At 53.6% G+C, this 17,693-nt stretch overlaps 1 protein-coding gene across 1 annotated transcript in view; it reads right to left on the bottom strand.

The window, feature by feature from the left end:
* Positions 1–2,888: 2,888 nt before the first annotated feature.
* The window catches only part of FAM120A (family with sequence similarity 120 member A), a 64,596-nt gene continuing 49,791 nt past the window's right edge, over positions 2,889–17,693 (bottom strand). Inside the window, exons 12-18 of the mRNA XM_056126817.1 lie at positions 16,004–16,118; positions 10,727–10,936; positions 9,599–9,782; positions 9,287–9,418; positions 7,760–7,901; positions 6,630–6,726; positions 2,889–4,787 (exon numbers count right to left, since the gene is read on the bottom strand). Coding sequence (XP_055982792.1) covers positions 4,476–4,787; positions 6,630–6,726; positions 7,760–7,901; positions 9,287–9,418; positions 9,599–9,782; positions 10,727–10,936; positions 16,004–16,118 — 1,192 coding nt within the window. The 3' untranslated portion in view covers positions 2,889–4,475. The remainder of the gene's footprint in view (positions 4,788–6,629; positions 6,727–7,759; positions 7,902–9,286; positions 9,419–9,598; positions 9,783–10,726; positions 10,937–16,003; positions 16,119–17,693) is intronic.

Here is a 17,693-nt window from a genome sequence, read left to right as displayed (position 1 = left end):
CACTAATATGAAAGACAGAGACCAAGTATTAGCAAAAGGGATCCTAGGGTGGAGGAATCACTGGTGATTTTTCTTTTCATTTTTGGTGGCAGGGGTGGGGCAGGGCTCCCAAGAGTGCTTGGGGGCCCCCCAGAGGCCACTTGCAGCTGACTGAGCAATTCCCTGCTAAGGCCAGAGGACATGCCTAAGTGGCCTAAGTGTCAGAGGCCACTAGGGCAACCCCAGCTGGTCTCATCCTGCAAAGCTTGAGGGGGTCTCCAGAGCCATGTCCACTCTATCCAGGAGAGCAAGTGACACCAGGAATAGACCTTGTGCCGGGCGCTTACAAGTCATGAGCCCTATGTCCTGTACTGTTCCCTCAGCTGGCCCTTCTTTCCCCTTGCCTTGCTTATACCTATTTTTTTTTAATTGGTATATGTGTGTATGTGTATGCAGTGTATTGAACCTTGGGTCTCATTGAAGTCTGTCTATCTATCTTTTGGCTTTTGGGGTTACATCTGGTGATGCTCAGGGGTTAATCCTGGCTCTGCACTCAGAAGTTACTCCTGGCGGTGGTCAGGATGGAATGCTGAGGATGGAACCTGGGTTGGCCAAGTGCAAGGCAAACTCCCTCCCTGCTATACTTATCACACAGGCCCCAGTTTATCTATATTTTAAGAAGTAACAATAAACACATTACTTTAGAAAATACTTTTGATACATTTAGCACATGTTTCTTTTCTTTTTCTTCCTGTCTTGTTTTTGGGCCACTCCAAGATGGGGGACCATATATATGGGATACCAGGGATCAAACCCGGGTTGGCTGTGTGCAAGACAAGTGCCCTCCCTGCTGTGCTATTTCTCTGGCCCTTATTTATTTTTGCTTTTGGATCACACCCAGCGATGCACTGGGGTTACTCTTGGCTCTGCACTAGAGAATTACTCCTGGTGGTGCTCGGGGGACCATATGGGATGCGAGGGGATTGAACCCGGGTCGGCCCGGGTCAGTGCAGGGCAAACACCCTATCCGCTGTACTATCACTCTGGCCCCAGACCCTTATTATTTATTTTCTGGCTCTTTTCTGTTGTATTTTTTTTTTCATTTCATCATCCTGTTATTCGTCGATTGCCTCGAGCAGGCCCCAGTAACGTCTCTTTCATCCTAGCCCTGAGATTATATTCAAGGCTCTTTAGGAGAATGAGACCCATCATTGTTACTGGTATTTGGCATATTTGGTACGCCACGGGGAGTTTGCCAGACTCTGCCCTGTGGGCAGGCTACATTCGATCTGTTGTATATGTATAGAAAAATAAGATAAACTGCTTTCTTTAGGAAAAGCACAGTGAGTAGGGGCACTGGCCTGGCACCTGGCACTTCTGACCTGGGCTCAGCCCGCGGAAGCAAGCATTGGCTCTCCCCTGGTCCCCACCAGCAGTGAGTGACCCCGAGCACAAAGCCAGGAGCACGCCCTAAGCAACGCCGAAAGTGCCCGCAAACAAAAATAAAAGTTAAAGAAACGGAGCTGGCAGCCTGGACTTGCTCTGCCGCTGTCGGCATCCTCCCGCAGCCCCGGCGAGTCGGGACGGCAGTGTCCCGGCCACTTCTGCTCAGGCCCGTCCCGCAGTGGCGGTGCCGAGTCCGGCGCGTCCCGGATCCGGGAACCTGCCGGCTCGCCGTCCCCGCGGTGCGGACGGCACCGGGTTGCGGCGTCTGCAGCCGCCTCGGGCCTAGGCGCGGGGACGCGCCGGAGCCCGCGGAAAGCGCGTGCGCGCGCAGGCCCCGCCCTCACGCACACCCACTTCCGCCGCACGCAGGCCCCGCCCACCCGCTTCCGCCCCGCCCCGCCAGCCGGAAGCGCGCTTCCCGCGCTCCTCCCCGCGGGCTTTCCCTCTAGCTGGGCGCATACCCTGGAGCTGGCCTTGGGGCTTTTCGGCTCCTCTTCCCGTGGGATCTCTCCGTCTGTCCCTCCACCACCCCGGGTGCTTTAGGAGCTTTCAACTAAGTCCCCACCCCAGGATCCTCCCCGCACCCCTTTCCCTGGCCTCCAGCGTTGGCCCCCAGGGCTGGTGACACAGGTGCCCCTCTGCACCCCTGCCAGCTCCTCTCCACCCTCCAGACAGGGGCAGCAGGAAAGGGGGCAGGACTGCAAGACAGTGGCTAACCACGTGGTTTAATTTGGATCGCACTTCTTCCTTTTTCGGGCTTTTTTTGGGGTCGTTGTTGTTGTTCTGGGGCCACACTGGGAAATGTTCAGGGCTCCCTCCTGCCTTTGCACTCGGGAATCACTCCAGGTGGTGCTGGTGGGTGGGTGGGGGTGGGGGGGTGGACAGGGCCATATGGGGCGCAGGGAAGAAACCGGGGTCGGGCACTATGCAAGGCAAGTGCCATTCCAGTTCTGTCTCTTCAGGCCCTCTTCCTTGGGTTTTCTAAAATCAAGTCTCAGACCGCTCTTTCAAAACATGATGTCTGAATACTAGAAGCTGGAGCAATAGCACAGCGGGTAGGACGGGTAGGGCGTTTGCCTTGCACGTGGCTGACCTGAGCGATTCCTCTGCCCCTCTTGGAATGCCAGGCAAGCTACCCAGAGTATTTCGCCCACCCGGAAAAGCTTGGCAAGCTATGATGTATTCGATATGCCAAACACAGTAACAAGTCTCACAATTGTGACGTTACTGGGCCCACTGGAGCAAATCAATGACCAACGGGAGGACAGTAACGCCTTCGGCACAGCATCAGCATGCTTTTCAATGCACCTTGGAAAACCTGCTTTTGAACTGTAATGCTGAAATTACTTGGAAAGGGCAAGATAATTTCTACCGTTTGGCTATGTGACAAGTGGGGCAGTAGTTGTTTGAATCAAACCTTGGAAAAATGCACATTTTTAATAGGAACTGAAAGACACAACCTGTTTTATACTAAAAGAATAGAGATTTTTATTAAGCATTGTAAGTTGCATTCAATAGCCTTCAGATACACCACACCACAACCTGTCTACAATCAGTCAAACCCAACAGCAGTTCATTCTTGCACAATCCATGAGTTAGGGCAAAACTCCCTTCAACTTACAGTAAGGTCCTACTCAGGTCTTGCGGGCAGGGGTTGGGGAATTACATCTCATTTCTGATCACTAATGTGTGATGAAGAGCATCAGGAGAATTATATGAAAACGAATAAGAAGTGATTCTGATTTCAAAGTACATTTTTTGGAAACATTAACAAAAACATCAAAATGATATAAGTATACCTGCTTCTACTAAATTCTTGATGGGTAAATTCAAGAACAAGCAATTTGTTTCCTGCTACTGAAGGGGTGGGGGGGGAGAGGTTTTTTTTTGTTTTTTGTTTTTTAAAGATCAAAGGGGATTTTCGTTTTTCACAGAATTTCATATTTTGCTAATATGAAGGCATAAAACAGCAACGAAGAACAATAATGCATACAGCAGTGAGTACACCGGGGAATGTCGATATTTGAAACGGCTAGATAATTTTGGGGGGTTTAGAATAAATGCAACAGAGGTCAATAATCACAAAATTTAAAGGTTAGAGCAAGATCAATGACTAAACAGAGTTAACATTTTTTTATAGGACTATTACTGATTATTAGCATTTTTGTTTTGCAAATGGGCACGTACTGGTAAGAATGGAAGAAAGGACGGTAACATGCATAATATTAACTACACACTTTAAAAATTATGAACCATGCAGAAGTTTAGCTCAAGTAGTAGCACTAATGGTCTACATCCGATTCAAAACCACATAGTTCATTGATCACAGAGGCATGGTATTAGGTCACAAAGTTCCAGAACACATTGTTGATTTTGAAAGGTCATTTGCATCTTCTATGATTTCAACTTTATCTCCATTTAACTTGCTTGTAAAGTATGTATGATGTACTGTATATTGAAAATCAGCAAACGGCAATATTACTCTATAATTTTTTTAGTTTTGATAGTTGCACTTGTTTTTAAACACAAAATAACCACATCAACAGTGATGAGATTTAAGAAAGAAAATTGTGGTTGTGCCTTATTTTTCCCATAATCATAAAAAATCAAAGCCTTGAACAAAGCTTTCCTGTGAAACAGTAATGCAAAATCAAATATAATGGCATACATATGGTGCCAAATGCTAAAAATGATATTTTAAGCTATATATACTTAAAGACTGCTAAAATTTGTTTTCTTTATAGTTCAAGAAACACGGCTTTTGTCATAACCAGTTTAAACTTTGTGTGTACTTCATTTTAAGTGTGGGAGTCAAATGCTCTTCATTTTCTTTCTCTCTGTTTTGTTTTATTGTAGCATTGACTACAACTGGTTAAAACTAAAAATGTGTTGTTTAAATCTCTGATATCAAAGAGGGATCCGAATTTCCAAAGTCCTCATTTTTCTCTTACGGAAAGGAAAAAATGTACGTAACTGTAGGCTCGCTCTCTCTCCAGATATTCCTAAATCCTTACCCTTCCAGCATCCTTCACCCTCTATAAAAAATAAGTTTACTCTTCTTTCTTTAAGACAGCGGCCTGCAGAGTGTCGGCTCTGCGGCAAGCACTGTCTGAGCTTAGTGCATTTAAGTGAGGATTTGTATTGCACGTCTTAGAGTCATTGTTCAAGGCACTTTCCGAGTGGCTGGGGGCCCTGGCGTCACCTGCAGTCCCATTCATCTGGGGAGCTGGCTTCTCCTCAGCCACCGCCCCGTTTTCCGCCAGGGACCCGTCTGAAGACACAGCGGAGGACTTGGTCTCCCCGGCTCTTGACTTCAGCTCTTTGGCCACTTCTTCAGCGGAAGCAGCATAAGGAGGTTTGCCCTGTGCAGGAGGAAGGCAGGAAACGGTGAGCTGACCCTGCAGCTGCCCACCTGCTCTTGCAGCTCTGGCCTGGTGAGGAGGGAGCAGGGGCTCTCCACTGTCTCCCCAAAGGGACACAGGGCTGCAAGGAAAAGCAATCTGCATGTGTTTGCAAACATCATCACCCGCCGCCCCAACCCCACAGATGCTCTAAATGCCTCAGTCCTACCAGCCCCTCTAAATGTGCCTGAGCACAGGGGGTGTGGCCTGCTGCCAAGCCTCTTAGAACTGGCCTCACCACTTCTGCCTAAAAGTGAGCCACAGACAGAACCAGGGCATGCCCCGGCTTTCTTGGAAATGCAGGGCCAGGAGCAACAGCCTCCAGGATGGGGAACAGAGCCGAGGCAGGAAGCCAGCAGGCTCATCCTCTGCCTTCAGGAGGGGGCGTGAGCATTCACGGAGCGCCCAATGAGAAAGCCAGCAAGGAAGCTTTAAAAGTTGCAGAATAAGTTGAAATAAGAACGGGGGGAAAGTACAACCAGTAGGGCACTTGCGTTGCATGCAAACGGCCCGGGTTCACTCCCAGGCATCCCACAGGGTTCCTCGAGTCCATCAGGAACAACCCCTGAGCAGAAAGTCAGGTGGGTGTGCCCCCCACAAAGAAGAGTAAACCAGGTATGCCGCCTCCCCCCCCCACCTCGAAAGTGGAAATAAAGGAAAACCTGCCCCAGATATGAAGACTAAACAAGAAGAAGTATCAGGAAGTATCAAGTAGACATTTTATGACTTGAAGAGGGTGGGAAAAAAAAATCAGAAATAAAGGCAGGTGCTGGTTTGAGGAGAGTGGGCCGGCCTCTGGGGAACAGTCTGCTGTCCCCTAAATCACTACTGATGCAGGAGTTCCATCGAGTACACCCAAGAGAACGGAAACTGTCTGTCCAACCAATGGCCTGGCATCACGATCCACAATGCTTATTTGATAGTTGCTTAAGAAAGTGGATCTTAAATTCTAATCACATAAGACTTATAGCGGTGATCGCTGTGCAGCGTTTCCAAATACTGGATCTCTCCCTTTTTTTAGAAGGGAGGTTTCGGGGCTTTTTGAACCACAACCAGAGATGCTCACAGCTGACACCCGGCTCTACGCGCAGGCGTCACCCATGGCCATGCTCAGGGAACCATCTGAGATGCGAGGGATCGAACCCAGGTAGACTACGTGCAGGGCGAGTGCCCTCCCCGCTCTTGTCCTGGTCCTGATACAGGCATTTCTTTTTGGGGTGGCAAATATGACTTGGTGGGGAGTGTGACAAGTGAGAGTTGAGAACAGGCTGAACTGCACCATCTAAACGGGAGAACAATAATGCTCGACTTTCAGCTTGAGGAGCAAGAGGTGTGCCGACTTTGTTTTTTTTTTTTTTTTCCTTTTTGGGTCACACCCGGCGATGCACAGGGGTTACTCCTGGCTCTGCACTCAGGAATTACTCCTGGCAGTGCTCAGGGGACCATATGGGATGCTGGGATTCGAACCCGGATCGGCCGCAGGTAAGGCAAATGCCCTCCCCACTGTACTATTGCTCCAGCCCCAGAGGTGTGCCAACTTTGACTGAGGGTGAAGCTCCCGCCAATGACGGCAGGGTCAAGGTGGCGTTTCAGCATTTCCAGGTGCCCCATTCTTTTCCAATCTGAAATGCTCTTTAGGGCAACCAGGCTTCACAACATAAAGACCCTGAAAAGCAGCGTGTGAACTTGGCTTGCACTTTGCCCAGAGAGCAGAGGGTGGGACCCGTGGGCAGCAGCAACCCCGCCTTCCCAAGCAGGCGCGGAGGGCCCAGGAGCCGTGGCGAGCACGTTGCGGGTCATTACCTGAATCATGCCCTGGCTTTTGTAGCCGCGGCCGTAGTACCTTCCTCCTCTCCCGAAGGTCCTGATCACAGGCGTGGAGATCACTCCTCTGGGACGCCTGAGCGAGAGGAAGGGGACAAAGCAGACAGGATGGGACCTGCTGCAGGCAACAGGCACACATTTAAAATAACATCAGAGAACCTTTCAGCATCAATACTGCAAACCACAATGCCCGAAAGGAGAGAGCGAGAGAGGAAGAGAAAGGGGGGGAGAGAGAGAGAGAGAGAGAGAGAGAGAGAGAGAGAGAGAGAGAGAGAGAGAGAGACAGACAGACAGACAGACAGAGAGACAGAGATGAAGGGGAAGAAAAGTATGCCTGCCACCGAGACAGGCAGGGGGTAGGGGATGATGGGAAGGAACCTGGGGACACTGGTGCTGGGAAATGTAACTGGTGGAGGAATGGGTGTTGGAATACTGTATAACTTCCGATCATGAACAGCTTTGTATAAATTAAGGGTCTATCTCACAGTGATTCAATAAAAAAGTTAAAAACAAACAAAAAAAACAGCCAAGCAGCTTAAGGAGTCATATCTCACGCTATAGGAAGAAAGCCTCGAGCTCACTAAATCGCCACCATACCCCAAGATGTTTCCCAAGGAAATCCCTCCCTTATTTGGGGTAGGGATTGGGGCAAAGGGTTCATGACCAGACAATTCCATTTGAGAAACAAAAACACTTAAAATTCCTAACTCGGGGCCGGAGCAATAGCACAGCAGATAGGGCGATTGCCTTGCACGCGGCCGACCCGGGTTCGATTCCCAGCATCTCTATGGTCCCAGGAGTAATTCCTGAGTGCATGAGCCAGGAGTAGCCCCTGTGCATTGCTGGGTGGCTGGGTGCCCCCCCCCCAGAAAAAAATAGAGCTAACTTTTTGTTTAACAGTTACAAAACGGTTAACTGAGCAGCCTGTGAGTGTTAAGCATTATCAGTAGTCTAGATGATGATATAATGCTACAGACAACAAAACGCTGTGTAAATGCTAAACAGCATTACGAATAAAGATACAAAGTAAACTTGTGATTGCAAAGAGCCAGCAGGAGAGGAGGCTGTTCTAGAAATTTCTAGAAATATGTTCTCTGCTCGGAACTCACCCTCTAGTAGGTCCTCCAACAGATACCACCTGGAGGGGGAAGGGGCCCCGGCCCCCACGGCCCCGTCTGCTCCCGGCCCAATGGCCAACCACAGTGCCCGCTATTTCCAGCTTCCCTCCCTGAGAAGGTATGGGTTGGATTCCTGCACAAAAGACGGACAAGCAAAGGCGTTAGTTAGAGCCGCCGAATGAAGGGGTGTGGAGAAAGAGGCACCGTCCTTCCCATTCTGGCTTAGGTTCCGCATGAAGCCCCTTCTGCTGTCTGAGGCCCCTGGCCTGGTGCAGCGTATGTGTGCGATGGTGTGACTGAACAGCCTGCCCGTGCAAAGCGTACCTGGAAGACACCGGTGCAGGCTTATCCATAATAAGTGAGTGCATGAGGGGCGACGTGGTGGGGGCTCGATGCACACACAGATGGACCTTTCGTCCGTCCACCCCGCACGGTGCAAATCTTCCTTCCGAAACTACTACCACCAAGCACCGAACCCAGGAGCCCAGTCCTTCTCATTGTCTTTCAACTCTTTTCACCCAGCTTTGTAAATCACCTCGAGGGGTTTCTGTCTTATAAAAATTCTCAAATTAACTGGAAACAACACTCATGATAAAAAAATAGAACAGAGCGCTGGGCACTGCACTTTTTTGGCAGGCAGCTGCTGAAGACCCTATCCCCACCCCCGGGCGACCAAGGGACAGTGCCTGTGGGCTGAGGGCTGAGGGTCCAACACTGTACGACTTATGCTCCCTCCCGCGTCTACAGACCCGTGGGCACATCCCTGTGCAAGTGGGTCAGAGCATGAGCGAGCGAGCGAGCGCGCAGAGCCCGCTGTAGGGAGTGCGGAGTATTGGCGCCACCACCACCCTCCTCTCCCCGTGTTCACCCCAGCAAGCCAGGGGGGAGCGGGGCTGCACTCAACCGTGTCACCCCACAGACCGCTTCCTGGAGGTGCCTCCCTCCCCCTAAATGATGATGCTGGGGGAGACCCTCCTGGGGTCCAGGCAGGCCGCCTGGGTTTTTTTCAGAGAACCCCAGAACGCAGACCCGCTGGCAGGAGCTGACCCGGAAGGCCACAAGCCACAGGCTTCCATTTAGGGCACGGTCCCCCGACATCGTCCCCAAGCTAAGCCTTCGAATCCCGGTCTGTGGGTCTGCCACCAATGCTTTTAACAGACTCATGGAGTATCTAAACTCCCTACCAAAGTTTCCAGGGAACAAACTATAGTAAAGTTTTCAGTCTGGTTCTGCCTGGGGCTCAACAGCCAGCTGTGCTTCCGGCATGGGGGCGGGGCGACCCCCCCACCCCAACGTCAACTCATGCCCTTGAATCCCAGGAACACTTGAATCCTAGGAACTCTCCCTCACCTACAAGAATGCAAGAGCCGGGGACGGGACGGGGAACAACACAGACAGCCCCTGGGTGGGACCTGGCAGCTGCCACCAGCTGGTGGACTCAGGGGGCCCCGCCCTGCTGGGGGGACGCTGAGGAGAGGAGGGTGGGCAGAGCGCGCGGGGGAGGGGTGCCGTCATTACCGCCCTGCGGCTTGCCAGTCCTGCTGCTGTCCCCGCCTGAGAAGGCTCCGCAGTGTCCGGCGGCCGCGCGGAAGGCACGGTATGCGCCCGTCGCCACGGTTTCCCCATAGGGGCCTCCAAAGCCACAGACTCCTGTGGGCGGGAGAAGACGAGATGAGCGGCGGGGCTGGGGCGTGTCGACCCGCTCAGCCGCCAACCCCCGCCCCCCCCCCCCCCAACTCGGGCCTGACATCGCTGACGGGCACAGCACCCTACCCGGGAATGCCTGTCGCTGCCCGCTCTCCGCAAAGGGGCCTCGCCCGGGAGACTCACCTGCGAAGCCCCGTCCGCGGCCCTGGGCAGGGGGCACGGGCCCGAAGTGGCGCGGGTACACGGAGGCAGGGTAGAAGGGCAGCGGCGCGGGCGGCGGGAAGGGGAGTGGGTGGCTCTGCCGGGAGAAGCTGAGCCCCTCCAGGATGCTCTGCCGCATCTTCTCCACCTTGGCCGCCTGCTCGGCCTGCAAGGGGGGTGGGGTCCGCGTCACTCAGCACCCCCGGCACAGGAGCCGAGAACCCTCGCTTACACATCAGTCCCCAAGACACACACCGGGCCCCATGTGCCCGGCCCCGGTCCCCCCAGTGGACACTGAGGCCACCCTCCTCTCCCTGCCCTTCCCCGGGGCTGCCTGTGAGCAACTCGAGTCACACCCACCAAGTGTCGTCGTCGTCGTGGTGTACGGACATGTGCTCTCAGAGGGCGCGCCAAACCCACGGCGCCAGGGTAAAGCACCTCTGGAGACTTCGCTGCCAGAGCCGCGGGGGCGCAGGGAGCACACTTCTTCCAGTTCAGGAAGGCAAAATAGCTCCTCCCATGCACCGGGCCAGACGGCTTGATGTCGACTTCACCAATTGCAAAAAAGGATTAAAAAAAAAAAAAAAAGACCACAGGCATCCTCACAAATCAAAACCTCCATATCTGCAAATTCTCTAACTTGTTAAAATTCATCAGTGACCCCAAGAGGAACTGGTGGTCCTCTTCCTAGTCTCTTCCAGCTGTGCAAGAGCGGGAAAGTGAGTTCCTAGAGAGGGAGAGGAGGAGCCCGGAGACTAGTGTTGCGTTTTGTTTCTGGGCCACACCCAGCAGTGGTCAGGGCTAACTCCTGGCTCTGAGCTCAAGGTTCACTCCACCGCCAGTGTTCTTGTTTTCTGCCCACTCGTAGGAGCAGTGTCATGTCTCCTGTGTGTTGTGTGCAGGTGTGAGTGTGTGCATATGCGTGCTGTGTGGACGTTGAGCCCTCTGCAGGCAGAGTCGTAGACTGAGCTCAGCGTCAATGCATCAGGCTCACGTGCTCCACAGGTGGCCTTGGGGAGGGGGGGCAACAGACACTCTGGGGGGCACCAGGGGATCGCTGCTGTGGCCGAAGAGGGCGGCCCGGACAGCGCTGAGCTCGGCACTACTCACCTGACCATCACAGAGGTCGAGAAGCGGGGCCCTCTCCCGGCTGGCCTTAAGGAGCTTGGACTGGAAGAGTCTGCCGTCGAAGTACACCCAGGGGCAGCAGTGCTCCCAGGGGACCGGCTGGCCGCACGCGTCATTGGCAAACAGCGCCATGTCCACCCCGCTCATGAAGAGCGCCGACAGCTGGATGCCTCGGGGGTCCAGGTTCTCAATCTTTCAACGGAAAAGAGCGATTTCTATGGCGCACGAGCACCCGGGCTAACGCATTGCTGCCTCCCCTCCCTGCCCGCCCCCAACCCCAGCCTCACAATGGCCTACCAGCAGACCCTCAAACCGAAAGACCCCCCCGCCCCAGCCCTCATGCTAGCAGCAAAGTGAGGCATAAAGAGATAGCCTCAGACACACACTTAGAACATTCTATTCAGAGGAGGCCAGGCATTACAGGAGCGCAGGGGAGGCCGCACTGTCGCTGACAGAATAACAATCATGAACGGCCTCCGTCACGGCACTGGCCCCCCATTCGTCTCTGACACGAACATCTTACACTTCCCCATTCTACAGGTTACACGGTGGCACGCCAGTTACAGGACACTGGCGAGAAGGACCTTTCTCTAAATCAAGATTAGGCATTTTCAAGGAGTTCTGTATTAAAGGACTGCTTAGCACAATTCCGTTCTAAAACTGGTATTTTACGTAGCATTTATCTTAGACGTCAATTTTCTAAATAGCAACTCAGTAATGAGACCGTCAAAATGTTTTAGGAGAAATGGATAGCTTATCGATGAAAGAACACAACGACAAAAAAAAAAAAAAATCATCCGAACCATGCAGACTCCACGCCTAGCAGCCCTGGCCCCCCGCACCCCACCCCCACCCCCCCAGCTAGCTCCTCAACCCCGGGTCCTGCCCAGCCCCGGCCCGCCCGCCCTCTCCGCGTGCGATGAACAGGATGAGCAACACTGACAGGACAGTCAACTCTTGATGGTCTTCCAGGAGGCCCCTGTTTGTGGATTGCCCAGGATGGAGCTGTGAGCAGGGGGGTGCCTGTGTTCACTCACCAGGAGAGGGGCTCTCGGGGTGTCACCCAGCACACCACTGCAGAGTAGCCCAGAGCTCTGCTGATCTAATCACTGGGGACTCTGTGCCGCTCGGCCAACAGTTGCCGGCACTCGCTCTGCTCTGCTCTCCAACCCGAGTCCTCACGTGACTAAGAACCTCCTGGACTTGGAGCCGCCGGAGCACAGCTCCCAGCCTTGTCTGGCAGCTCCCGCATCGCCCATGTCAGCGGAGCAGGATGTGACATCAAATGCATTTTTCTACTTGGGAGCAGGAAGAGCAGAGACAGAGAGGCCAACTGTTACCTGCCCCACCCACCATATGCACATAATCATTCAGATCCTTTCAGGCCAACCTGTCTGAATTACAGAAAGGGGCAGAGACACCCCCCCCCTCCCCGCCCCCGACCTTCTGTCAGGCCAGAGGTGGGGAGTGTCTGGTGCCCTGGGGCCTGGAAGATGGCAGCCTCGCCTGGGGCTGCCCACCCTTTCCTGGGCTGAGACAGGGGTCAGCCGTGCCAGCAGGGGCATGGCTCTGAAGGGGTCTGTCAGTGTCTGCCACTGTGACCTGCTGTCCCTGGTGGGATGGGCCAGTGCCAGGCTCAGACTCTGTTTGGGGACAACAGCTAAAAGGTCACGCTGGATGGACTGCCACTCCTGGAACCTGTGTGCCACTCGGCTCACTCTCGGGGGTGAAAAAGTATACACTAGCCACTTGCGTGTGGCCTGAACAGAGGCGGGTGTGTGTGTGGGGGGTGTGCCTGGAAATTTATTTTCAGGCAGGCCCACTAGTTTTACTAATATTGGCAGCTGTTCAATCAACAGGAGAAAACTTCTTAAATAAAAACGATGTAAATTACGTAAAGAAACTCTGCTGAATGGTGTCTGCTTGATTTGAATACTTTCAAATATTACACTTCAGGGGGGCTGGAGTGAAAGCACAGGGGGTAGGGCATCTGCCTTGCATGTGGTCAACCCGGGTTCGAATCCCAGCATCCCATATGGCCCCCTGAGCACCACCAGGAGTAACCCCTGAGCATCGCCGGGTGTGACCCAAAAAGAAAAAAAAGAAAAAAAAATAGACTTCAGGGCTGGAAGGAGCGTGCATGGGGTGAGGCCTTTGACCCCGTCTGTTGCTGGCTTGGTCACATTCGATCCCCAGCACTGCAGAGAAGTTCTGAGCACTGCCAGGGGTTGGGGCCCCAAATCCTCAAAAAAAAAAAAAAAAAAAAGAAAAAGAAAGTTATATCTCTTAGATTTTAAGATTCATTTCCCCAAGCTTTATTACAAAGAGTTCTGCCTACTTTCTATGGAGAGGTCAGTTATTAGACACTGTTCTGACCTCCTTAAAGGTAGAAAGTGTTCTAAGCACATTCATTCATGGGGAAACTGAGTCAGAGTCCAAGGTCATAAACTGATACTGGGGTTCTGATCTGAACCTTGATGCAATCATCACATTCCCCCCAATGCCCTTAAACCGAATCTGGTACGGCTGCCCGAAACGTTGAACAAGATCCACAGTTCAACTGGAGACGTGACAAAAATCACCTGATCTTACAGGAAGAACAAATAAGGAATGTCATCTCTGCCAATGGACTCAAAAAGCAAATTCTTTGTCCGACTTGAGCTGACCCAGACAAGGGGCCCTTACTCCCACTCACCACGTCCCCCTCCATGCAAACCAATCCTACCAACCCTAATACTGGATCCAATTCTCTTCATGGTCCCCCTTCCTTTCTTGCTTCTTTTGGGAGGGTGGGGTTGGAAATGTCCCACCTGATGGTGCTTAGGAAGCTGCCCAGGACGTCAATTTGTGTGTGTGTGTGTGTGTGTGTGTGTGTGTGTCTGTCTGTCTGTCTGTCTGTCTGTCTGTGTGTGTGTATTCGCTGCAGCCCCAGGTCCTGACGCCCCGACCCACGTTTGTCTGTTCTAGCCTATGTCTGACGTGTGAAGCTGCTAAGGAGATACACGAGCAGGTGGGCAGTGCCCGTGGGGCACGGCCCCTCCCACCGTGTCCTCCAGGTGGTCAGGACCCCCGTCCCTGAATCACTCCCCGCATGCCAGGAACCTAGGACTCAGGGACGTGCTGGCTCCCCATCGCTCACAATGGGGCAGAGCACACTCGAGGCGTCCAGGGTCACCTCAACACCTTCTCCTACCTGAGCTCCCTCAGAAAAGCCAAGGTCTTTTCTTTCCTTCTTTTCAAAGCCAATAGGCCAGAGGAGGAAAACGGGAACTGGGCAATCCACAACCCCCCAAAAAATCAAGAGTTGACTCGGTCACACACAGTGAAATGGCGTTTTACAGAAAAGCGTCGTCACGGCTTTTGGCACACAAAACCAAATCAAACCAAAGGAAACCTTTCCAATGTGACATGAAAAAGCAACTGCTGCAAAAAACGAACTTTCCCACCCCTGAAGCCTGTGCCCTGGGCTGTGCGTGGCACCCTGCAGCTCTCCGGGAACTGCATCTGACTATGGAGAGGACCAATCTTCCACCTCAAAAGCAAACGAGCACCTGCGGCCCCCAGCCCTGCCCCGCCCCCGGAATGCGCTCCTCTCCTTGCTTGCTCTCTGAGGGGGCACGAGCTTATGCTCCTGTGAGCGGAGCGTGGGGCGTGCAGGGTCCTTGCTGAAGGGTGCAGACCTCCAGGACCAGCAAGAGCCAAGGGCCGGTGGGCCTGAAGCAAGTGCGCACGACACGGGGCCATAGGAACACAGCTGCACAAGCACGGGCCTTCGATGAAGAGTCGGGAGAAAACCATGAAGCCCTAAGACCTGGAAGGAACCACAATGAGCGCTCAGAGGGTGACCGGCTGTCCAAAGCTACGACCTAAGTGTGGATCCAAAAATGAAAGGGGGATGGGGGAGAAGATGGACTTGGAGGAAAGCGACTTGATGGTGAATAAGGCTGTGGGCATACCTGATACCTGGCGGTCTGATTTTCAGAACTGGGATGTCAGAACTGATGTAATAATCTAAATAAGAGAGACAGGAAGCAGAGTCGGGGCCGGCAGCACACTCTACAGTATCGACACACCCTGACACAGGCTGGGGCGGACGGGCGCCCCTGGGCCCACGTCCACCTCAGCCGCGGGGCCCCCCCGGCCAAAGCTCTAGAACAAAAACTTAAATTAAAAACAAAAAACCAAAAAACATAAAAAAAAAAAACCACAAAAAAACATCGAAAATAACCATTTCTGCCTAACAGGAAAGGCCACGCTGCGGAGCACAGAGGACAGTGTGATCCTCCTGTGACTCGGGGTCCCGCCGAGCTCGGGGTCCCGCCGTCCAAGTCGGGAGAAGCCTGAGCGAAGGGACCCAGAGGGTCGACTCAGTGTGAAGGACCCCATTTAACACGGTAATTCAGGGGAGGACCGGAGAGTTACTGCGCCCCCAAGTGGAGAACCCTGAAAATCTACAAAGGGGCCCTACCTCCTTCTGCAGGGGAAAGAAGGCAAAAAGAGCTCAAAGCGAAGGCGATTTTTGTCAAAAGAGATTACTTGAGTACAAATCAAAGTTTGGAAACAAAAACAAAAACAAAGAAAGAAAGAAAGAAAGAACCAATGGCAAAGGAAAAACAAAAACAAAAACAAAAACGAAACGAAACCACCAAACCCTGCAGTGGAAAGGAAAGGGTAGATGCGCGCATTCCAGCTGAGAGGGGCGATGTCTCTGACAACGTGTTGGAACCGCGCGAGCACGGCGACGCAACCGTGCGGGGAGAAGACCAGCGCCCGGGAAACCAATACCGCCAAAACAAAGAACAAAAGGAAGGAGAAGGGAAACTCAAAAGAAACCCGACGTGGGCCAGCGGGCACGGGGCGCGGGGCGGGGCTGACAGCTCTTCAAGTGTGGGTCTCACGGGGACTTACCGGAGGAGGGCAAAGACAGTTTCAGTTTGTTTTTGAGAAAAACGAACACTGTAACCAGGCCCGAGGAAATGAAATGAGGAAAAGACCCCTGCCCAGATGCTAGGAAACTCTCAAGACCAAGCCCGCCCAGGGTCGGGATCCCCCACCTGAAAAAACAAGGCGAGCTGACTTCCTGGCGTGGAAAACATGAATAAACATCCACTGGGGAACACGGGGAGGAGGCGGGAAACCCTCAGCCCTGAAGGCTCTCCAGGTCACCTCGCTAAGTGTCTAGGCCAGTCGTGCTGAGGGTCCGGGGTGACGCGGAGCGCCAAGCAAGACCCCCACCTAGATGCAAAGGTTGTGGGTTACCTTGAGCTCCTGTAGCTGGTCAGGCTCATAGAGTTTGGGGGACAGCGCTTGGGCCAGGAAGGCGTCCAGCTCCTGACGACGCAGGATCCGCGCTCCAGGCCACTGGACCATATACCTGCGGGTGCAGAGAGGTGTGGGGCGGTCAGGACAGGGCAGCACAGTGGACGGATGGCCAGGGAGACCCGGGGAGAAAGCTCCAGATGGCCAGCGGTGGGAGCTGGACAGTGTCAGTGAGGACAGAAAAACGCCCAGCAGCAGGGCTGAGCAAGAGTGCTGGGATTAGAACCCTGAGTCTGAGCAGACTGCAAAACAGGTGGTCGACGGGTTTTGATAATAGTTTCACACGTGTGGGATCTTGCACTCGCAGATATAAACCACTCTGTCAGATGTACCTACTTACTCACCACCACCACTGGTGGCCGTGGGCGAGGGGAAGACAGACGATCAAGACCCCACGGGTGTGGCACTCCCTGGGTGGGCAGAACTCACAATTGCCTGGGGGGTGGGGGGCACTTCCTGGGACTTCCCTGCTGTGGGCAGCTGGGCGGACAGGGAGGGACAACTAGACTTTCAACTTCCAAGGATCTGCCAGCCTGGGGTGCGTTCTCTCCTCACCCACTCCTGCACCCGACCCTCGGGTACAGTTCCCAGAGTGTGCCCCCGGGTCTGCCTTCCAGACGGCAAGGATGACCTCACCCCGCTGCCAGCCAAGCCCTAAAAATAACCGGACGGCAGGTTGCCGTGTGATGGCCAGCAGAGTGACTGGGGTATTGGAAAGTCTGCCCAGACCGGGGACTGCCCCGGGGATGGAGTCAGACTCCAGCAGAGAGGGACGCGGCCACTGGCAGGCTGGCGGCCCCGCACGGGGCCCTGCAGATGGCGAGGGGGAGCGGCAGGTGCAGGGGGCGAGCATCGAGAGGAAACGTGACCCCAAGGGGAGACAGTGGCGAGGGTCAGCCGTGGGGCATGCCCTCTGGATTTCTGAAACAGGATGTCAACGCTTTACTCCCTTTCACTTGGTATTTGCTGCGACAAAAACGACACCATCTGCAATGGCTTCAGAGTGACAAACCCTGAGTTTTAACCGGGGCTTGACGGAAAGAAGTCTCCCCACTTCTGTCTGGAAAAATCAAATCACTATGGAAAAAGACATGCTCCCTCTACATGGTCTCTGTGACTGATCTTGGCGGTGCTCAGGGCACCATTTGGGGTGCCAGGGACGGAAGCTGGGTCTTCCGTGTGCGAGGCCAGCACCGCACCTGCCCAGCTGTCCGATCTCTCCCTCCCCCACTTTATTCCTTCTTTCAACTGAATTGTGTGTGTGTGTTGTCACGACTCTGAGCACTGCCTGGTGAGAGGACAAGTGCCTCTCGGCTGAGGGGTTTTATCACTTCCACCCTCACTGCGATTCTGCTTTGCAAACCCACAAACACTGACCCAAGGCCCTGGCGCAGTGCTCCTCTGACAGTTATAAAGAAAAAGAAGAGCCACCCAGGTACCCGGGTGGTTTCAGAGAACGACTGCAGAGACAAGCCTGGGGGACTGGGGAGTGAGTCTGCCACCCTCAAGCCCCCAGCCCAGGGCAGGAGCCACAGGCGCCAAGCAGGGACCCCAGTTCCTGCCAGCCTCCAAGTCTTGGTTCCCTCAGACCATCGGGGGCTTCGTGCCAGTACAGGGGACCCTCGAGGTT

This window comes from Sorex fumeus, unplaced genomic scaffold, assembly GCF_029834395.1.
Source record: "Sorex fumeus unplaced genomic scaffold, SorFum_2.1 ptg000063l, whole genome shotgun sequence".
NCBI lineage: Eukaryota > Metazoa > Chordata > Mammalia > Eulipotyphla > Soricidae > Sorex > Sorex fumeus.
The sequence above is the reverse complement of the archived record's forward strand: the minus strand, read 5'-3'. Positions and strand labels throughout refer to the sequence as shown.